This window comes from Morone saxatilis, unplaced genomic scaffold (genome assembly GCF_004916995.1).
Source record: "Morone saxatilis isolate NCDOM2014 unplaced genomic scaffold, NCSU_SB_2.0 Contig3, whole genome shotgun sequence".
Taxonomy (NCBI): Eukaryota; Metazoa; Chordata; class Actinopteri; family Moronidae; genus Morone; species Morone saxatilis.
The window spans coordinates 19,184,559-19,207,586 of NW_023339873.1; the positions used below are offsets into that span (position 1 = coordinate 19,184,559).

General features: G+C 41.1%; 4 protein-coding genes across 6 annotated transcripts in view; 1 reads left to right on the forward strand and 3 right to left on the reverse strand.

Annotated features, from left to right (window-relative positions):
• The window catches only part of LOC118337125 (zinc finger MYM-type protein 4-like), a gene marked incomplete in the record, with an annotated part of 20,896 nt that extends 17,497 nt beyond the window's left edge, over nt 1-3,399 (reverse strand). The window contains 2 exon segments of the mRNA XM_035673999.1: nt 434-998; nt 3,300-3,399. Coding sequence (XP_035529892.1) covers nt 434-998; nt 3,300-3,338 — 604 coding nt within the window.
• Nucleotides 3,400-4,774: 1,375 nt separating this feature from the next.
• On the forward strand, nt 4,775-8,777 carry adprs (ADP-ribosylserine hydrolase). Its single transcript, XM_035674480.1, has 6 exons — nt 4,775-5,149; nt 5,715-5,811; nt 5,954-6,161; nt 7,315-7,502; nt 7,628-7,728; nt 8,135-8,777. Exons 1-6 carry the CDS (start codon nt 4,963-4,965, stop codon nt 8,524-8,526), a joined length of 1,173 nt encoding a protein of 390 aa, XP_035530373.1. The 5' UTR covers nt 4,775-4,962; the 3' UTR covers nt 8,527-8,777.
• A 702-nt stretch (nt 8,778-9,479) lies between these two features.
• Nucleotides 9,480-20,235, reverse strand: zmp:0000001267 (b(0,+)-type amino acid transporter 1). 3 transcript variants are annotated; one of them, XM_035673335.1, is made up of 6 exons: nt 19,159-20,235; nt 11,309-11,442; nt 10,471-10,600; nt 10,259-10,383; nt 10,066-10,153; nt 9,480-9,973 (listed from the first exon to the last, which is right to left on the reverse strand). In XM_035673335.1, the coding sequence occupies exons 1-6, from the start codon at nt 19,855-19,857 to the stop codon at nt 9,743-9,745; spliced, it is 1,407 nt and encodes a 468-aa protein (XP_035529228.1). In that variant the 5' UTR covers nt 19,858-20,235; the 3' UTR covers nt 9,480-9,742. The 3 variants fall into 3 exon arrangements, with proteins under 3 accessions (XP_035529228.1, XP_035529229.1, XP_035529227.1); XM_035673336.1 differs by lacking the exon at nt 19,159-20,235 and adding an exon at nt 14,030-15,094; XM_035673334.1 differs by lacking the exon at nt 19,159-20,235 and adding an exon at nt 12,645-13,982.
• Nucleotides 20,236-21,000: 765 nt separating this feature from the next.
• The window catches only part of utp25 (UTP25 small subunit processor component), a 6,284-nt gene continuing 4,256 nt past the window's right edge, over nt 21,001-23,028 (reverse strand). The window contains exons 10-12 of the mRNA XM_035674709.1: nt 22,896-23,005; nt 22,208-22,453; nt 21,001-21,607 (exon numbers count right to left, since the gene is read on the reverse strand). Of these exons, the coding sequence (XP_035530602.1) occupies nt 21,352-21,607; nt 22,208-22,453; nt 22,896-23,005 (612 nt within the window). The 3' untranslated portion in view covers nt 21,001-21,351. The remainder of the gene's footprint in view (nt 21,608-22,207; nt 22,454-22,895; nt 23,006-23,028) is intronic.

Genomic DNA, 23,028 nt, shown 5'->3' on the forward strand with positions numbered 1-23,028 from the left:
GCAATTTTTGTCATTGAATTTTGCAACTGGTTCTGTCACACATAATGGGTAAATTCACTGTATAATCACATAATGCGAGTCAGTGGGGTTTTCAAATGCCCATTTCTTTGAAAATCCACATCCCTAGTTTGTGATAAAGGCTTTCTGATAAAAATGTGAAGTCTCTGAACCCAAGCCCTAAAACCCTGAGGACATCACTATGACATCGTCAGGGTTATCTTCTGAGACTTTGGGAAGCAGCTTCCAGAGCCGCAGAGGACAGTGTACAACTGTTTCCCAAATTAACTGAACTTGAAGTGTTAAATTGGGGATGTGTCCCTTTAATGTGTGTCAGGGCCCTGTGAAGATATTGTGATACAATGCAGTGAATAGACACTGCTGATCAATCTGGTCCTTGACAATCATCAAACTTTGGATGTGTACGCAGCATTACCTTGGCTGTTGTCAGGTGTGTGGTCCTGGGAGGAGTGGGAGGTGTTAGCAGACTCACTGCTCCCTTCCCTTTCTGGTTCCTCCTCTTCCTCTCTGGGCTGATGAGCAAAAGGATCCTCTTGAGTTACACTGTTCCCTGCTTCTGGCTGTTTTTTGTTTCCCTTACCCACGCCCTCCAGGCTGCCCATTGGCAGGGCAAAGTGCCAGTCTTCATCATCTTCCAGGCCATCCACTGCATCATCAAATGCTGCCCCTCCACTTCGTCCACCTCGTCCTCCTCCTTCATTGGTTCCCATGGTAAACGAGGAGTGTCGGTCAGAGGAAGGGGATGATATGCGAGGAAAGGATGGCTCTCCCATCCCTTCATCCATCTTTTCTTCTTGTCTGCTGCCGTTGCTATGCTCTTCTTCTATCTGCTGGTCTTCCCCTGGTCCTGAAGTTTTGTCTGCTTCCTTTGTCTCGTCTTGACCACCGCTCCTGGAAGACGTGGCAGAGCCCCTGGAGGAGTCAGCAAAATCTCCAAGCCCCATCACTTCGTCAAACACTCTGGACAGTCGCTCCTCATGCTGTAAGGGACAAAAAGGTTAGTTGAAAAGAGATTTCAAGGGGCAAATACATGTTTAATACTCAGGGAATGGTGTGCTCTAAACCTCTTTTCTTGCTTGTTAAACTTAGCCCTTAAAAAATAAAATCCTCATTCATTATTGAGAAACTTTTAGCCTAACTATAAATACACAGGTCAAAGACAGATATGGTTCTGAAAATATAAAAACATTTAATTTTAAAACTTAGATTACCTTTGCTCATTTAATGCTGGGTTTCAAGAATAATGCTGATAACTTTTAAGATGTTTCAGAGAATTTTACCAATGTCATTCAGTTTAACAACGATTAAGTGTTCAAAAATCACAACTAATAAGATATACAAAACTGTACAAGAAGTTAAAGTCTGTTATAGTCTTTGTGTCTTATATTTGTATTTAATATCACTGTGTGACCAATGACTGCATTTCATTATTCTGAATGACCAACATCCATAAATAACTGTAATGTAACATTTGACTGTGCAATGGAAACACTCAAACATACATACAGAGGAAAAGAGAAAGACGCTGCAAATTCAGATAACCAGTGTGGAAAAAATATAACACAGAAGCACACATTAAAGTAAATGGCTTTTACTGTGCATTACTTTGCAACTTTCTACTTCATCATTTCATTAATTTTGTGTAGAGCAATTCCTATCTCACAATCTGACTTGTACGTACATGTCCAAGTCTCCCCCACAATTTTTAAGTGCAACTAGTAGATGCTTCTGGTCCCAGAGAGCAAATTAAACACATTAATTATCTGTTCCTCTTGATTAGACCACTGCACCATTCAGACAGTGATATTCATGTTGCCTATCATATTCCCCACTTGTACATTTAAGTTTGTATCACCATTTTCACCGGAACAGGCCATTTAACCATCCAAATGATTTCTAAACGGGTTTATTAAGCTGAAAAAGTTGCCAAGTTCCCCTTTAAGCAGTGAAAGATATTGTATTGATGCATCTATGGTGGTTACATGCAACAGTAACAGTTGCATTCAATATAGACCTTTATCTTATATGTATCTTGTCACAGTTAGAACTAATAACATAAATAATGGTTCTTCCATTTAAAGGTCATGCCAGTAAGACAGCATGCAGAATACCAGGGCCCTGTAGGTGGGTCACCTGAATGAAATACAGCCTTCTTTGGTGTTATTAACTGTGCATTTCTTGTTATCACATATCAAAATGCCTCCCACAAAAAAGTCTATTGCTCCAACTACTGCTGCAAAAACATTGCAGCTCTGTCTTCATCCACTAGACTTGACTCCATCTACCCAGCAGCTGTCCTTACTGTACACAGTCTGCCTCCAGCAACAAATCCACTTCCATTACTATTGGTTGGAAAGCCAAATTTCCGCATTACCTATCACCTTCCCACAGTGACATAATAACAGAATAATAACACAGCAGTGACCGAAACAAGCCCAACAGTCACCACAGTCTACTGTTAGTAGGTGGTGTATTTGAATTTGGTGAGTTGGGAAGATATAATGTTGGCTCTTTGTTTTTATTTGACCAATTCTACTGTTATAATGAGATTATACATGACATGAGGATCGACACCCCTCACAATCTCATCAAACAACAATATAGCCTCCCTGAGTTTAACCTCATCTTCATGTCAACGTTTTAGGGATTTAGCAATACCAGACTTGTTGTTGTTGTCAATGTCTTGCTATAGATTATGGCTGCAGGCCTCATACCGTAGGATCAGTTGTATGGAGGGGGCGCCCCAAACTCAATTTAAATTCAGCAGCATATTACCTTCTGGCATGTTTGTCAATGTATACAGACTCACGCACAAACCAACCCACTGAGACACTGTAGTAGTTGCTGGAGCCTTCTCTTACACAGAGCATTCAAGTGACACTGTGACACTTAACTTCAATAAAATCTGGACTTTTGTATTGTTCGCAGCAGCCCTCCACGATGGGGCAGTGGCTTTGTGGAACCAACAATCAACTACATTACAAACTGCATGGTTAGATTAATAAAAGCTTCTGGGCTTCACAAGAGGACCGGAGCCACAATGCGTATAATGTGTCCTTTTATCTATTATCTAATGGTCAAGGTGTTAAATGGAGTTTAGCGTTGTGGCATCAGTGCTCAGGGTTGTGAGCTAGCTAGCTAACATTAGCCTAAATATGCACATCTCGACCGGAAGCTAGTCCACGATAACTAACTGTCCTAACATGTTGCTGAACAAGCTCATCAATTCAGCGTGTCGTCCGATTGTTGCTGTGATTATATTCGCGCTGTGTATTCCTTACCTTTAATCGTTTAAGTCTAAATTCCTCCGAGTCCGCCATGTTTTAATTATGCTGCAGACGCCGCGCTCCCAAACACCCACCCACCCACTTCTGAGGTCAAAGGTTACGAGTGCGAGCAGACAGCCACATTAACATGCTGCTGTGAACTCAATTTAAAAACACACACAGGACAGGTAGGGTGTTCGTACTGTGTGCACAAAGCGACCCCTACACGGTTTCGGATATACTTTATGAAGGAAAGGAAGAAACTATTTCCCCCCATCGCCCATTTCATAAAACGACAACGAAGAAGATATAACATTACCGTATTCTTGGATAGCTTTTCTCTTTTCCTGACACTGTAGCTGGTAGTTTGCATATAATAAACACAAGCGTGTTGTGCAAGCGTGGTTTTCTGTTGTAAAAGGGTAATAACACAACATTTACTGTCCAAGTCCTCCAATGACCGCGTACCTCGCCGTTTGATTTCCGGACAATAATATAATTATATATTATTGTATATAATTATACGGTGCTATATTATGGTCAATACGGTAATCCCAGCTCGGAGTGACCATCAAACAGTTTCTGTGCTTGAAGATAAATGAGTCTTATTGTGTTATAGTTGCTCTATGCTTTACAACAAACACAATATACCCTCCGTGTACCTTTCCCACATTCTGCCTTTAGTTAACACCGTACATAATAATTGATAGTACATAACTAAATGTTTAAGAATAGTTACCCAGCTACCACATTGTGCTCTGACTTCCGTTCTGTAACATGTTACACAAATTGCACAATAGTGTACAACAGACCCTTTTTTATGGCAGCCATTTTGACATGAAATAGGTTAAACACGGGTGTTACCATTGATACTAATTAAGGTTTCGTTCCGTTTAGTGTAGCAGAGCCTTTTCAGTGAACCAACATTCATAATAGCAGCGGCACCCTGACTCTGTTGGACCTGAATGGACCAGAACCTTAATTAGTATCATTGGTGACACGTGTTTTTTTTATACACTATCTTGTAGTTTGTCTTCACTTTCATTATTCTACATCCTTTGTCTATGTAATTAATTACTGTTAAATCAAAATCTGTGGTGAGAAACCTTATCCTGTCCGGCTCCGAGCTCCTGTCCAGCAGTGGGCGGTGTTTACAACTGTATGGCTGTACCGTAAAACTCATTGTATATGCCCAGAGCCATTAATGTCTCTGTATATGAGTAAACCTAAATCTTAAAGCGTGTGTGAGATGAGTGAGCTCCTCGATAAGAACAGAAAACAAGTGGACACAAAACACAGCTACTGAGGTCCCGTTTAAAACTTTAACAATAAGGTTCCGGTAATTACCTTTTCTTTTCTTTCTTTTACAAGGTGTCGCATTTATTATATCCATTTCGGTAACCCGTGTGTGTCGTCGTATAGAAACAGATAAACCGCAGCCTGTCTTTCAACGGAAGCCCGCTCTATGTGCGCGTATGTCTATGTGCGCCGACCCGGACCTTTCATCGGGGTCAAACAGGCATCAAGACGTTTTCAGGAACCAGTGGAGAGGTGGGAGTAGACAGTTGTTGTTGTTGTCACTTCGGCAGTATCCACTCCCTGTCTGTCTGACAGTCTGGTCAACGGACCAGCGGAGTGTTTTCTCGGTGTAGGTCGACGTCTCTTCACCGGCGGATGAATGGCAATGACGGCGGTGAGAGCGGTGGCAGCGGGGGGCCCAGCGTCTTTGTCCCGGTTCAGGGGAGCGCTGGTGGCGGCTGTGCTGGGAGACTGTGTCGGCGGAGAGTTTGAAGGAGCGGAGGAGGTTCCTATGGAGAGTGTGCTGCAGCACCTGAACAGCCTGGACGACGAGACCAAAGGGAATGGTGAGTGAAAGGATGAGATTTATATATTCAGATAGCAGTGGATACATGGCTCTTCGCTAAGCCCCAACCTAACCAACCCTCTGCAGAAGAGCTTCAGTTCATCCAGTAGGATTGTGAATGCTGCACAAGGCTGCCATTACTCAGATGCCTGATATTAAACTGGGGCAATGGTCATCAGAGAGTCACATTGTAGATAACCAACACCAATTTAAAGAACAGCATGCGTCATTCTTCAACCAATTACTGCAACATGTCAAAATAATAGGAAATTGCCACCAGTAACGGGTAATCTGAGCCCAAAGTGATGTCCCCAGAAACTCAAATGATTCAATATAAAACTAATAAAACCAATTTGCACCAGAATAGGGCCAACACATTTTACTTGACAAGTCACAAAATGAGTGATTTCTTCTGGACTACTAAAATGGCAGCTGCACTAATAACACTCATTTAGTTGTGCTCATTTATAGACAGTGCGGAAATACCAGTAATGCTGGTATGTGATGCAAGGTGTTTTTGTGCACCATGCAGTGTTTATATATCTCTGTGTCTGTGTGTGTGTCAGGCATCCTGGAGTACAGTGACGACACAGCAATGGCACGTTGTGTGGTCCAGTCTCTACTCACCCGTGCCGGCTTTGATGAGCAGGACATGGCTCGCAGGTACGTGAATGCACACTGCTGAAACGAATGGCTTCTCTGCAGAATTTGAGTGTATTATGGTATAAATATAGTTGCAAAGGCTTGTGAAATAGATGTAATGTGTGCTACATTACATCGAAGCCTTGGTGTCTCACCCCTCTAGGTTTGCTAAGGAGTACAGTGCATCCCCAGGCCGTGGTTATGGTTCTGGAGTGATCCAGGTGCTGAAGAAGCTGTCCTCCCCTCAGCTCAGTGACGTGTACCAGCCGGCCAGGGACCAGTTTAATGGTCGAGGCTCCTTTGGGAACGGGGGAGCCATGAGGGCGGCCCCCTTCGCACTGGCTTTCCCTGATATGGCGAATGTTAGAAGGGTGAGCAGTGGGCATCCTTTAGGCCAAAACATGGGCATGTTTGTTCTGTTTCCTGCTCTTTCACCTGCACATCTTCTGACCTAGAAGTTTAAATGTGCTGTTTGTAACTAAGTGAGAAGGCTTAATTTGTATTTTACACAGCATTATTACAAGTTGAACAGGTTTAAACAGAGGTATGGGACACAGAAAATAATTACAAATTCCACTTCCAAAAGTTTAATTTGTTGTGTGCTCAAGTAAACTTTGAGTCCTAACTGGCTATTTGACACACACGAACTAACTTCAGTACCGTATTTCTTCATGGGTCTGTGAGATGGTAACCTTTATGCTAACTCAGATCACAAGTAAACACAAAGGAATTGTCTTCATAAATCAAGTCTCAAATAAATAAAGTGATGGAAGTCAGATTTGAGTTCAAATTACAGTATGTGACTCGAGTCACCTCTGTAGTAATTAAAACACTTTGTGATATAGTAATGTATTCAGCCAGTAGTGTCATGTACAGAGCAGTGTCTAGACACACTGTGACATGTGACACTGTCAGCACTTAAGGCTTTTATTGTCGTTGTAAATATAATTATAATACTTGCATTATGTCATGCTAATATACATGTTATTTTGGCTAGTAAGATGTTGCTTTAAAATACATTGGGTTATGCTGTAGATTTAGAGAGGGAGCGGGCTACAGTCATTTCACTGCGTTATTCTTATACATTAACACAATAAATATTTAACACTACCACTGACAAATTTAGATGAGTTTTTCTATCATTTAGGAGAAGCGTGTTAAGATTTAGTAAATATAATGGTGACTGAGGAATTTAGGGCAAACATTTAAAGCAGGATGCATCAGAGTTACAGTACAGGGCTCCAAACTAACTTCACATTCACAAAACTCACAAGGGAAGCACTGACATCCACAACAGCCACATTGACAAGGCTGCCTGCAGATGTGTGTGCAGACATTTGCCTCATGAGCGCAGCCACGATGGCAGATAAAGATAACTAACACTATCACTAACAATAACGTTTATTAAAATATCTGGCTGAAAACCATGTTTACCTTCACATTCAGTGTCTTAATTATGACAGTGAAACACACAGGGTGGCATTGCAAGATGCACTGACTTCTTTTCCTTATTTTTCTCTGCAGTTTGCCCGTCTGGGTGCCATGCTGACCCACTCCTGCTCTCTGGGTTACAACGGGGCTGTGCTGCAGGCGTTAGCTGTGCACCTCTCCCTGCAGGGGGCGCTAGACCTGCCTCAGCAGTTCATCAGCAAGCTAATCACAGAGATGGAGGAAGTGGAGGGCAACGAGGCAGCACGCAATGATGCCAGAATGTGAGTACATCAGTACGTCAGAAATGTTATCTGACATTTGGAGTTCATTGTCAGGAAACTTTGAAAGATTTATAAAGACATACATAAATGAATTAATTTTCTTTTAACATGGTGTTTCTGTCCAGCCTAAAGGAAGCAGAGAAGCCATTCTGTGAGCGCCTCCACAGAGTTAGAGACCTGATGGACAGGAGCAAGGTCAGCATAGAGGAGGTCATTTCTGAACTGGGTCAGTACTTGTTTTATCTTTGACTTTATCGTGATTTCTCTTCTGTTTTTACGAGGCTTGTCGTTGAACATCCTTCTGTCCCTCCATTGCCAGTTTCCAATTACATTATTTTTTAAATTTTATTTGAGAAGCTTGAACCAGTGAATTAACTCATAGAAGTCACTTAAATGATTATTAGATTATTAAAATAGTTTGCTGCTCTTGTTAAATGAAAGATCTTAGCCAATAAGTTTTATTTAGACAGAGTAAATGGACTGTGCCAATAAGGCGTCGCAGCATCATTTAACCTAGCTATATTTATTTAACATTTTTGCATTGCGAGCAGCTCGTATTCCTATCTGCCAGCTTTCACTCCAGTTTGTTTTTCTCACTTCTTTTCTTATCACTCAACATTCTTTCCTTCTAGGTAACGGCATAGCGGCGCTCCACTCAGTGCCCACTGCCATCTTCTGCGTCCTCCACTGCCTGCAGCCCCGGGAATGCCTTCCAGAGAACTATGGCGGCGTGGAGAGGACAATAGCGTACAGCCTGGCCCTGGGAGGGGACACGGACACCATAGCCTGCATGGCAGGGGCCATCGCTGGGGCCCACTATGGCATCGAGGTTATTCCTCAGTCGTGGATAAGGTGCTGCGAGGGGGCAGAGGACGCAGACATGAACGCAGAGCGACTTCACATGCTGTACCACCAGTCAACACAAGAGGGCGGGAGTGGGTCAGGGGAGCAGAGCTGTGCCGATGCATCTGAAAGCCAGTCGAACGCTTCTAACGGAACAGAGAGGAAAACTGGAGCTGAGTGATTCTTCAACTGGAGTTTGACAAAATGACTCTTGAACACACACACAGACACACACACAAATTACACACTTAAACTTAAAAAAAACCTTCATGTTTTTGGACTGTGTTGGTTAACTGGGAACCTGTTATTAAGGGCAAGTTATTTCAACACTACGTATTTTACTTGTCAAAGCAGCTCATCTTCTTTCCATGTCTTATTTGGATCAGCAGGTATTGAGAGCCCCAAGCTTGCAAAAAGAATTACTTAAAAAAATAAGCAAAGAATCTATTTGTTAGGTAACAGAATAGTGATGCTGAACAAACAAAAAACAATCGTGTCACCAGACAAGACTAGATTGACTGTATGATAACTGTCATACAGAAATTTGGCCTGTGTATGCATACACTGTACATTATATACACACTCACACACCTCTCCCTTCCCTGCTCTTTCCTGTTTTGTGTTGAACAATCTTTTGTCATGTAAAAGTTGCACTAAAGTTGGCCATGTCTTGTTTTATCCTTTTGGTGGATAATAATTATTTAATAAACTTTTTTTAAATTCACATAATCTGTATGAGTGTTTATTTCAGAATGTCTTATTAAGGATCTTGTAGCCCAGATGACCTGCTAACTAACAGAAGTCTATAGTCTGTGAGGGTTTACTTGAGCTAAATGCTAAGGTAAACACGCTAATGTGGATGTTTAGCAGGTGTAATGTTTACCATGTTCACCATCTTAGTTTTGGATGCTAGCATGCTACATTTGCTAATCAGCATTAAACACAAAGTACATCTGAGGCTGATGGGAATGTCATTGGTTTTGTATGCATTTGGTCATAAAGCCAAACATTGGACGAATAGAAGTTTTTACCTGTTGATGGTGCAAGATGAAAGGTTAATTGATTACCAAAATTATTACAAATCATTCTGAGGGAGACATAAATGTCCATCCAATAGTTGTTGAGAAACAAGCCTTGTTTTATTTTTGTACAGTTTTCTGAAGCACAGTGGTGGATGCATAATTTTATTACAATTTCATCACATACAGTTCTTTAGCACTGTAAGACAGTAATTAAAAGAGTAACTGTTTAAAGACAAAGGATGCTACGGTTTGGTTCTTTAGTTCTTGGAGCTGCAAGTGACAGACTTTCACTTTTGGTCATAGCAACAGCAGGTTGAGTTAAAATGCACAACAATAACATTGGAAAAACACCTCTTCTGAAATTTTCTGCCCGAATTACAGATTCTTCTCAGCCGGGGCGACCTCTAGGAACAGCTGCAGGAACACTGTTAACTTGGTGAGCAGTCCTGGGCAGAGCTTGTAATGGATGAAGGGTACGTAGACTATAGCTCCACTTAATATAAATAAAGTCACATAGAGGTATTCGATCTGAGGATCGTCTATGATTGGTGCCAGCACAAGGAAAATTGCTGCAATGAGGACCAGTATGGGGAGTATAATGGGAACCTGTGGAGAGAGGAAGAGACAAGCTGATTGTCATCCTGTGATTAAAAAAAAGACAGACAGTGTTTATGCATGTGTGAGTGTGTGACACTGACCTTGTACGGCCTGGGGAGCTCCGGCTTCTTAATCTTAAGGTAGATAAGTCCAGATAGGGTGATGGCGTAGAAAAACCAGGCAGTGAAACTGACAGCAGCAATTAAGAGGAATGTCAGACAAATACAAACAGGCTGTACATTTGAATAATAAAGTAGAAATATTAAATATATACAAAGCAGATCCAGTTTTCACCTGAAGAAGTTGACAATACTCTGGAAGTCTCCGGGGATCAGCACTACCAGAGAGACAAGAGTGGTGAAGATCAGGGCTGGAGATGGAGTCAGTCTGTTGACATGAGCCATGGCCAGTATATCTGGCTACAAAACAAACCCAAGTCTGAGTGAAACTCTGTGACAACTATCTCAACAATCTAACATATGTTCATAATGTAGAGGGATTCTCACCATGTGTCCCTCCCTGGCAGCAACAAAGCACACACGGCCACCACTGAAGAATGTCCCGTTCAGTGAACCAAAAGCAGACAATGCTGCAGCCACAGACATGATCCAGCCCCAGCTTCCTAGCACCTTATTCCTGTGGAAAAAGGTTAAAGTTCCCACAAGAGCTCGGCATCATTTCCAATTTAGTAGAAAGTATATCATAGAGCCTGGGTACATTATTTTATTATTTTTACTGCTCTAAAGGTCATTAGTGATGTCTGAACTAACTGTGCTCATGTCAATGCAGTGTTGAGTGCACTGCTGATGTGCTTTTCCTCCAGGTCAATGACAGAGGTAATTAAAAGTATTTTCTTTTACACATCCAAGTCTGATTATGGGTCTTGAGGAATACTACTGCATATGTAAATGTGCTTGAGGCAGTGTCAGTTGGGCCTGAAGACTAGAAGTTTTCAACTGAAAAACATTTGGGGGTGTGAGAAGAGAGGTTTCCAGACCCTCTATAGCCCACTCCTCATCTCTGCCTGAGGCTAGAGGCTACATTAGCTGCTGCTTTCATAACACACCAGAATCTCAGCCGGAATTGTAAGTGGTAGAGTTGCACTGTGGTTAATGTGGACGGCAGGTTTTTACAAGGAAGAAGAAGTCGTGAAAATAAAAAGACAATGTATCTCGTTCTGCTGCATCCGTTTTTTAATACTTTTTTTCCACAGTGTTGTAGGAGTGGTAAATCAGTGGAGTACTATTTAAAATGAGCAATTTTAACACCAGACACACCAATTTAAACAGTCAGTGTGGACCTGTCTACCTGAATCTGTGACATTGACATCAGGTGCGGTCTTACCCCCAGGTTACTGCTACTGCGCTGGAGGACATGAGCTCTCTAGGTGTCATTACTGTCAGGTAGCTCACATTCACCAGCAGATATAAGCCAGTCACCAGAGAAATGGCAATGACAACCGCCCTAGGAAGATTCACCTGGAAGAAAAAAAGCAAAATCATTTTTTTGTTCTGGTTAACATGAAAACATCTGGAGCCAAACTACAGGATGAAAACATGCACTTACACTGTTTATATACAGTTATACAAATTGTTGAAATTTTGGCCCCAAATTTTGTACAAACATTTCCAAATGAAGATGGAAAGCAGAAAAATTTTCAAAATGCATGAATCTAGCTTGCAAAGTTGTTGGAGTGGTTACTTGACTATAACAATGATTAATTAAAAGAACAAACTATTTTCCAAACTCAAAATGACACATTCAGGATCTGTCAGCTATGAAGATCATTCACCATAGGTCTAGGATTGCCCTCCAAACCCTCAAGAATAAAATCTAAAAGCATGAAGTGTTCAAACTGTCTCAAAAGACATTGAGCATCCCATTATCAAGCACAAATGTTGTAGTCCTCCCAACAATGAATCTGTTTGAACTGTCTAAACAAATCTTATCTTATCTTTCAAAAGGCTTAACCATTGTCAATAGCTGGAAAATGATTTACATTACATTTCATTTGAATTTCCACAGCAAGGTTCACATTGTCATCACATCTCCACTAAACAGAAAATCAGTTAAACTCTACTTCATGACGATATATATATCAGCTAAATACATTTTCTATGAGGAAAGATGTTTGTAATTAACTTGGAATGTTGTTTTTTCAACTTTTGGCAAGTAGATCAAACTGGCCAAAGTTTTTCCATTTATTTCTAACAATTTGCAATTGATATCCATAACAGAAATACAGCCAAGACTTCAGTGAATTAAAAAAAACAGTAACTACCAAACTAGCCAGCCGTGATTGTGACCTACTTTTTATGCCAAACAATATTCTGTGATCGGCCACCTGGTTCTGTGATGTTACATTTTGTATTTACTGTGCACTTGATAACAACACTGGCAGGCAAACACCTTTGTCACAGATAGATAAGAGCACAATTGCAGCTATAAAAACAAACCTTGAGTGTCTTTATGTAACTTAGCACCGACACCTCTCACAGTTTGATTATTGGTCTATACAAAAACCTTTAATCAGTTCTGAACTGGCATACAGTCTATAAATTGGTAAGAAGATTAAGAAGTTATAAAGTAACGCTCATCATCTATCTGGTGATTACAGGCACTATTGTATTTGAATAAAATATATAATACACAATAATACATATTATATATGCATTTTCACCTCTGGTCTTTTTAGCTCCTCGGTGACATAGTTCAGGTTGTACCAGCCAGCATAAGACCAGAGTCCTTGAAAAAAAGCCATTCCTAGAGTGCTCAAAGAGTACTGAGTGCCTTTAAATGCATTCTCAACTTTTAAACTTTCCACAATGACACTGCTGCTCTGTATGAGCTCCACTATCCCTCCAATTACAATTAAAGTCAAAGTGAGCACCTTTGCCACCAAGAAGACCACTTGGATTCTGATGGCAGCTCGGACATTCAAGATGTTGGCTATGGCAACAACCAGTATAGTCACAGCTGCAGCACACTTCACTACCAGCTGAGGAGCATGGCAGTCTGGGTAAAAAGGTGCTATAACATACTCTGCAATGCTAATTGCCATTGCCGCCATGCTGAACGGCTTCACAACCAGGATAAAAGTGAATGCTGCAAAAAAGGCAGGACATGAACCATAGATCCTCAGTATGTAGATGAAGTCCCCACCAGATTCAGGAATGATCGTCCCGAGCTCAGTATAGGACAGCGCTGCAAACATAGCTACAACTCCTGAGAGAGCCCAGATCACCAGACTTGCTCCCGGGCTTCCCACGAAGGCCAGCACAAACTGTGGGGACATGAATATACCAGATCCGATCATAGTCCCTGAAACTAGTGCTACGCCGCCTATCAACCCAATTTCCCGCTTCATTTTCAGGGCTTCAGGTTCTTTGTCCGCCATGGCCACGTAGATCAGAAAGTGTAAAATGAAGATAGTGTAGTTGTTATGCTCTCACAGACGAGATACGCAGATAAAGACGCTGGCACACACCTGTAGACTATATATAACAGTAAATGAAGAGGAGGTAGTAAAAACTGTCACATATAAGTTGCTTGAATGTAATATTAACTTGGCTGTGGTTGTATATTCAACAATACATCTGATCTTGATTCTAAGCTTACATTTTAACTTGTCATGTAATCCCTTGTCAGGAGATAATCATTGTTGTATCACACAGCAATGGCAGCTTTATTATGTTTTCAAACTAACTAACCTCAGCACTTCATTGTGTAATTTGCTTTTTTTCAAACCTTAAATATTTTCTTTATTATTTTATGACTTGACTTGTAAACACTGAGATAACAGGTTGATATTGGATGTATCATCTTTAATAAGTGGGAGAAGATAGGGATAGGGAAGATAGTGGTCCTGGGCAATTTGAATTTCTTGTTTTGTTCAGACTGATTGATTGCCCAAAAACATCAATAAACAATGAATGATGCATGATCTTGATTGCAGATGTACAGTCTTCCTCAATAAAACATACTTGACAAAAAGAATATAATCCCTCAATTTAATGTTTGCTAAGAACATAATGATTTCTGAATAGTAAACAGTGAAACTCTTACTTCGGGATCCTTCAGCTCTTCAGTTAAATAATTCAAAGTGTTCCAGCCATCATAGGACCACAAGCCCTGATAGAAAGCAATGCCAATTGAACTGACACCAACATTTGTTCCCTCAAAAGAGTTATCAAAGTTCTCAGTGTGTCCCTGGAAAAGCATCACAACACCTCCCAGTATGATCACTGCCATTGCCAGCACTTTGACTGCCATGGAAACCACCTGGATGGTGGTGGCCAAGCGGACACTCAGACAGTTAACAATGGCGAGCACCATGATACTTCCTGCAGCCACGCACTTCACCACCAGTTGTGGAGGGGTGCACTCGTAAAAGGGGGCCACAACATATTCAGCAAAGCTCAGAGCAATTCCTGTGGCACTGGCAGGTCTCACGACAATGACGAAGCTGAAGACAAACATGAAAGCCACCACTTTCCCTGCCGTCCGCATAATGTAGATATACTCTGCTCCAGACTCTGGTATGACTGTGCCCAGTTCAGCATAGCAGAGTCCCCCCAGCATGGCTATCAACCCACAGCAGGCCCATATAATAAGGCTGGCCCCAGGGCTGCCAATAGTGGATAGCACATACTGGGGGGATATGAATATCCCAGATCCCATCATGGTTCCAGCAATGAATGACACAGCTCCTATAATCCCCACTTCCCTCTTCAGGTTGAGTCCCTGTTTGTCACTCTCCATTGTTCGAGAGCTGCTGCTTCCTCAAAGGTTTTCGGAGGACACACTAGGCATGTGTGCTCATGTTTTCATTGAACTGGCTGTAGATTAACTGCTAACTGTTGGGTAATTTTAGAGCCGTGTCCACAGTTGAGAGTGAAATCACCCTTCAATAGCCACTAAACCAAGGTGTGGTGTTTGACTTTGATCATTACCTTCTTGTCTCTTAACCTGTGTTAAAATCCACCAGATCCACAGTGCACCAGATCAGGGTTAAGGTTTAGGGATGCCAGTGACACTACAAACTAAAAACTAGCTCCCATAATGCACCCACATTCTTCTGCACAGCTTTCTCTTCTTATCTTTCTTATCTTTATCTATTTATATTTTGAAAGTACTTTATTTTTCTGTGTGATTTTTGTTGGGAGTTAAAGATAATTGTATATTTGTTTTATTTGTTTGTATAATGGTGTATATTTTATTGACCAACTGCACCAACGGTAACATTCCTAGTAGTCGTAAAAAACCTACTTGGCAATAAACAAAGAATTTTCTGATTTCTGATTAGTTTAGGTCAGACGTCTAATATTTTACGGCAGATGTAGTGTACATGCATGTATGTAGGTTTATATAGTTGTAAGGCCATTAAGCATGGGCAAGACAAAAACCAAGTTAATCAACATGGTTTCCGTTGTAGTAGTTTTCAAGGCAGATGTAGTGGAGGCTGTGTTTTAGCCCCGTACTAAATGAGCAAATTTTCACGAACTAGAGCATGTTGCCTTTCAAATTAGTTGTCATACATGCTCTTTGGCAGTTCTTCTATTTCAAGCCTTTTTTATTTGGGAATTCCAATGGTGAAATAAAAAGCTAATGATTTTTAGGGGGATTAAGGGGGAGTTTCTGAGATCTGTCATCACCATGCCTGTCTTCTGCCCTCTGGTGGATTGTTTGTGCACCTCATAAAGTGGGGGCCTTTTGAGTGCCAAATCCAAAATGGTTGCCTTCATGTAGTGATTTGCAAATTTTTTTTAAGTTACGCTATATTGTTACAAATATTTCAATATACATATTTACTGTATTAAAGCAACTTATAATTACTTAATATTTTGTACTTTTGTACTATTTTATGATAAAATTGTGGTGAAAATATTAAGGTATTAAAAGGTGATTTGCCTGTAAATCCCTCAATTGTCATTGTACTTCATGATGCAGTCTTAATTAAACTACTTAAAGAGTTTAATGCCATTTTAAGATATCGTTACAGTGGAAATGGATGTTTTTTTTAACCTGCTCTCGAAATAAGCACTTGGATGTTGTAATGGCTCGCTTACTAATAATAATAATCTTTTCCTCATTGATTTTCATTAAAATTATTATTATTATTATTATTATTATATCATCATAATCTGTGTTATATTGAGCAAACTGTTTTTTTGCCTACCATAAGGCAGAATGAAAAAGTTGTAAAACAGTTCCTATTTGAAAAAAAACAAACATTCAAATGTTCCAAATGCAATGTATCAACACATTGCTATAAATGCCTGAGTATCAAATATGATGCAAACATTTTTGGCTCTTTTTTTATGTGGCGGGCTTCAGAGAGAGCTTGAGGATAAAAGCTCTGTACTTATACCAGACTGTTTGCAACTGATGTGAAGTATGGGTTCAGACATTCTGCCACTTCACTTCAAACTGATACCATTAATGTTCAGACTAAAACTGTGTTTGAAAGCTTGAGACTGAAGCGCTTTGGAGTAACTTACTCTTATACTTCATCCTGACTCAGAGATTACCACCTGATTAAGCCAGGAGAACTACATGATCTGCAAAAAGAAGAGATGGAATCCTGAGATCACTGAACCAGGCACTATTTGCTACGTGACTGTGCCAAGAGATTCTGTCCATGTAAATAACAAACAGAACCAGGGGTAATGCAAAAGTATGGCTTAATTCAACATCCCCAGGGTATGCATTACCTTCTTGCCATTAATATGGAAACAGCTCTCACTACAGAGGACCAGACGGAATGTAGCAATGGCCCTGGCACTTTGCATTCCTACAGTGCCCCAGTCAAGACACCCCAAAGGACACAGTTGTAAGCCCACTTCATGTCCACAAAACACATGGAGACTGAAAGGCTAAACTCCCACGACCTCTACAGAATACTGTCAAGAATAAAGAGCTGCTCCACTAGTCTGTGGCCAGGACAGAATCCGCATTGGTCCTCCAGAATCTGAAGCTTTACAATGTTTTCCAGTACCCTGGAATAAGCTTTCTTGTTATTTTAGTGAAGACTGAGCAGTGTTATACCTGCCAGGCCCCGCCCCCTCCTTGAGGCATTAAAAAGTGTCATCCAAGACAGCCTAGCAATATTTATAGCTTTAGCATGTCAGCGTTAATGTCATAGACCCCTGGTACCTCTCTGCAAGAGAGATCCCCAGACCCTTTTTCTCTGATGTATTAGAGATCATCGCTAGGGAAATGGGTATGGCTTCCTTTAACTCTGCCTCCTCCACAGAGAGTGTATCAGTTCAGTTCAAGCAGTGAAGGAAGAAGTATTGAGATCCTTCAGTAAAAATAGCAATACCACTGTAAGTCTTTTTAAAATTCAATCAGGGAAGAAGGCAAAACAGTGGCTGATTAAGATGCTCTGGTATTCTTTTTTTATTGCACCAACGTGTTTCTCAGACTGCACTGCAAATTGCACAAGTATATTATCTTTCCGTCTTCTTGATCACATGATAATTTATAGTAAAGTGTAATATGTAGTAAAGCGAGAGACTATTGATCATGAAAGGTAATTGTGAAAAAAGGCCTCACGACAACCATAAAACTGCAGGCAAACTATAAACAGATTATAGATATATATATCCTCCAGACTCTGGTATGACTGTGCATAGTTCAGCATATCTGAGTTCCCCCAGCATGGCTATCAACCCACAGCAAGCCAACATAATAAGGCTGGCCCCAGGGCTGCAAATAGTGGTCAGCACATACTGGGGAGAAAACCCCACATCCTATAATGGTGCCAATGAACGACACAGCTCCTATAATCCCTGCGTCCCTCTTCAGATCGAGCCTTTCTTTGTCATTCTCCATTATTTGACCACTTCTGTTGCCTCAAAAGCATTTATAGTGGCTCAGATGAGTTTTATTGTCCGCCCAGTGGAGACAGAAGTTCATAACAAAGCCGTATAATTCTCTCTGACCAGAGTGAGTTTCTGGCCAGGATTACATACTGGGTTACGGGAGAAAACAGCCTAAACAAAAGGTGTGTGCTGGGTTATTTCTCTGAGGAAGGAGAAGAGACATTCAAAACTACCAGCACCTAAGATGTGCATTCTGTGTCAGCACCAGGAGGAGAGTTTGAGAGACTAACTTCTTACTCACTTCCAGGTCTTTCTGAGTGGATTTACATACATGTCTAGTTTTTTGTACACTGCTATGGTAAGAGCCAAAATAGGAGCGAGGCTGTGATTCTGGAACAATTTGGGTTTGTATGATAGCTAAGCTGTTACTCCTCACAGCTGACCAGGGCTTTCCTCACAATAAAAGGCTTTGCACACAGAGATCAATCAATGTAAAATAGTTTATCCTAACAAAGCTTGAACGGCAGACACTTAAATCAAGATACACAACCGATAGGGAAATAAAACTAAACTACTTTCTTCTACACTAGACATGTCCTTTACAATTGGCTACAGATTAACAGTTTACTGTCAGACATCTGAGGGTCAGACTGACACAAGGTGGGACATACTCATTGTCGTGACTTTGCTCAATTCCAGCAGTATTCTATGTTTGTGAGTTTTTGTTAATTTTTTATTCCCACTGAGGAAGCCACTGCTGTTACTTCCTTTGCAATTTGCCTTAATGGTAATAGTAACATTTCAGCAAATTATCAAGGTATAGCTGAGCAATTTACCATCCTAAAACAACTATCTCCTGAAGACATTTGTCTAATTTATTGGGTTTGGTGGTGGTTAAGTTTTCAGTCTGAGGAGCACGTTATCAAAATAAGGATAGCTCTTAAGAGTGCCACTGAGGCACAAACATAGACTGGGTGATCTGACTTGTTTTAGTGTGTGGCTATAGCAGTTGGCTTGATGACACTTTACACGTGACTATGAAGGTGGGTCACCAGAAAGTCTGAATTTCCCCACAATCATGGGGTCAGGAAAGACAGAGGATTCGTTATCATGAAACTAAAAGACTCCCCTGTTCTTATATCATTGATGGTTTACTGACATCCAACATGACATATACTGTATGAACGTGCGTGGGTACTGGAGATAAAAGTTCAAACATTGATTGGATTGCATTCCCCGTTTTCACCTATGTAGAAAAAATTTATAATTTTTTTCTTTATGGTGATGGTGGGGAGCTTATTTGGTCCAATTAATTCCTTCAGTGCAATAACATTTTCCACTAAAACCCCATATACCCTTTTTACTTACCTCTGGACGTTTCAGCTCTTCAGTAACATAATTCAGATTGTTCCAGCCATCATAGGCCCACAGTCCCTGGTAGAAAGCAATACCAATTGGATTGATGCCCACATTTGTGTTCTCAAAAGAGTCTTCAAAGTTTTCCGTGTGCCCTCTGATAAGCATCACCACACCTCCTATTATAATGACCGCCAAGGCCAGAACTTTGGCCGCCATAAAAAACACTTGGACTGACATCGAAAGGCGAACGTTGAGGCAGTTCACAATGGCTAGCACCAAAATTGCAGCTGCAGCCACACACTTCACCTGCACCACTGGAGGTGGACAGTCTGGGTAGAAAGGAGCCACAACATACTGGGCAAAACCCAGAGCCATGCCAGCAATACCAGCAGGTCTCACAAATAACACAGAGCTGAAGATTAACATGAAGGCGACGACCGGGCCTGAAGTCCTGAGGATGTAGATGTACTCCCCTCCTGATTCTCTTATAACAGTGCCCAGCTCAGCGTAGCAGAAAGACGCCAGTATCACCAGTAAGCCACAGCATGCCCACACCACCAAGCTGGCTCCGGGGCTCCCGATGGAGTAGAGCACAGTCTGTGGGGTCATGAAGATCCCAGCCCCAATCATTGTCCCTCCTATGAGGGACACAGCTCCCATCAGCCCTACTTCCCGCTTCAGGTTGAGCTTCTGTGCCTTGTCGCCCATGATCGCAGCACTTACAGTTTCATCTGTTGCACGATTCCTTTACCAATGGAGAAAACACTGTAATTGTGTGGCCAAAGTCACTATTGCAGCAACTCAGGGAGTTAATAATTACGTGGGTTGGTCATACAACCGAGTGTATTTATATGAGTCTGTTTTGCTTTGCACCTCATATTTAGGGGGAGTAGTGTACATGGTTGTGGTGGGCCCAGGGTTGGCCATATCTTTGCTGGTGCTGTGCTCCTTTCTTTTGTTTCAGGAGGTCAGAGATGCAGTAAGCTGTGCTCAGAAGTCCATAACTCAGACCTGCGAGATCCTCTCACTCTCTTCCCCTGCTCTACTAATTCAGAGGTTCTCAACCTGGTGTCCAAGGACCAACAGGTGTCCTTCGGGAGGGTTCCATGAAAAATGGGGAATTTTTTTATTTCATTATTTGTTTGCCAAATCTTCACTGTTAACTTGCCAATCTACAGTAGTGACAGTTATAGAATCTCAAAGACAGGAATCTCTGAGACTACATCTACATCTTCTTGACACCAAAAAGGTTGAGAACCACTGTATCTTTGTGTTTCACACCCACACATTCACACACAGAAGTACTACTTTAAATTCATCTGGTTAATAATTCCTAAAATACTAAACATAAGTAGAATTACTGACCTATAGTTGTATGCCTTTGCCAACCAGGCAAGTTTCAGTGCCCAGACTCAAATATGTGGTGAAGACATTGACGGAATTATAAAAAAGGTATGAAGTGTATTTTTTTTTGCTAAATGAAGTTATAACTATATTGATGGTACATATGTATAATTTCAGTGAATATGTGTAACTGAACTGATTAATGAATGATTATCATAGATGTATTGGCTGTATTGGTAATCACTTCATTGCTTCCCATTAAACATCTGTGTGACATTTTGTCATAACAACTAAATTCTAATCAGGCACAAAAATAAAGGCAACACACCCCTGATTCATTTAAAACAATTTTATATTGGGTATGCCACCATGAATATGGATATTGATCATTATTTTAGCACTTTGGAAACATTTTAGCACTATTTGGTACAAATATGTAGTCTTAGCAAAAAATAATAAAGATAATAAAAAATAAGGAAATATTTATTCCGTATGCTGAATATGAAAACAACATCTTATAACAGTGATCACCTACAACCCAATTTACAAAACAGAGCAGTGTTTTATGATCTCTTCACTTTATGGCTTGATGTTTCTGGACGGTTGCCATCCACAACACATCAAACAAAGCCAACAAACACGGTTTGTCTTCCTGGAGTATGTAAGAGTGAATGTACCACTGCAATGGAAAGCTTTAATGATGTCAAACCAGGTTTCCTGTGATGTGATGACAATCCACTATCACAGACCTGCATTCAACATCTTTGTTGTTACACCAGGATCATCTCACTGTAATAATATACAGTAGATATCCACCACGGTTTCATGCAGTGGTACGCTTTTATCTGTCCGTCTCCATCATGAGGCTTTATCCTCCCCTCCTGTGATGAAGAGGTGAACAGTCTTGTTGGAGTGCAGCATCTGTCCGGCTCGCTGGGCTCCAGTGATGGCAGCTAGCTTGTGAGCATCATAGCGGGAGTGGAGGGCAGTGCAGGTCCAGCTGGCCTCCTCCCCCCGACCCCCCGCTGCCAGCATGTTACACACCTCGCTGTAGAAGTGGGGGTAGGAGGGTAATCCATAAAATATCAGGTTCTGGATCCCCTTGATGGTGTACCTAAATAAAAGAAGTTAGAGATCAAGACAAGTATGTAAATTAAGTATAAGAATTACATTATTGTTTGAGGTACAATGTTAAATTACAAATTATTTGTATGTGTTTAAATCAACAGTCTACAATAGATAAACTACAGTGTATAACTACCCCATCTGGTGGCATGAATAAACTAGAGAAAAGGGACTGAGTCTTCACAAACTCTGAAGTAGGAGGTCTAACTTTATAACTCTGTAAAAGTGATCATTACACCTGTTATCACAGAAGGTGATATGTTAACTGTTAAAAGGGTAACAAAAGATTACTGACTTTAAACCCTTCACTATCGATGGTATGGGAGTGATTGCAGCATCACCAGAATGCTCATCATATTCAGTGATTTTCTGTTAATGTGTGGCCCTGTGGTTAGTGAGGTCCAGTTCGGGCCACTAAACAACCAGCGTCATCAGCAGGGAAGCCCTACTGCTACCTGCTACAGGAGGCCTTTACTAGCTGACTGACCTGTGCTCCAACCGCTGGGTAAAAAGACAAAATCCCCCTCAAATCAGACACAAAGCCCAACACATGCAGAGGTTACCTGCTGGAGCAGTAAACAGAACTGACCTCTTGTAGAAGTGGAAGCGTTCAGTGAAGAGCAGGAACTGTTTATCCCCTTTCTGGAAGAAGTGCCTGGCTCTGGACACCTCTGACTTGCTGGAATACTCGCAGATGCTGGCAAAGTTTATTTCCTCTTTCTTCATGTAGTTGCGCAACCGTACGTAGTCGAAGTAAGACGGGATGTAGATCAGAGTGTGGGACATTACTGAGTCCCTGTACTGAGGTAGCACTTTATCTACAAAGAACTGAAACCTACAGGCAGGATGGAGAAGAGCGGAAATAAAACAACTTTACATTTTGTTGGGAAGAATCAAGCATTTGTCAAGATCTCTTGAGCTCTTGCATATATTATAATCAGTTTTTCACTAAGACATACAATTAAATAACACAAGTCACATAAATAAAGGATACCAATGTGGTAATACCATAAAAATGAGGCTCTCATCGAAATTTGGATTTGTATGCTCCTTAAAAAGTCAGTGATAGCTGTCTGTATATTCATAGACACTACAAACAGGAGCCAATGTGCTCTAAGTTTAAACAAATGTAAGCTAAGCAGGGCTTCCAGTTTAACACTGAATCAATGGCAACATATTTCCCCCAAAGCTTTTGAAAACCCTTGGTCTATGCTGTAGTCGATAAGTTATCTGCCTGTGATGGCATCACATGGTTCTCCTCTGTGGGAAGACCTTACCGAGCATCGTGGTCCATAAAGCTGTCGGAGGAGAACATCTGAAACACATGAGGCAGCTGAACCAGCACCTGGCAGATGGAACCTGTTTTTGGCATGTTCTTAGTGGCAACCTGGGACAAAACACACACAGATT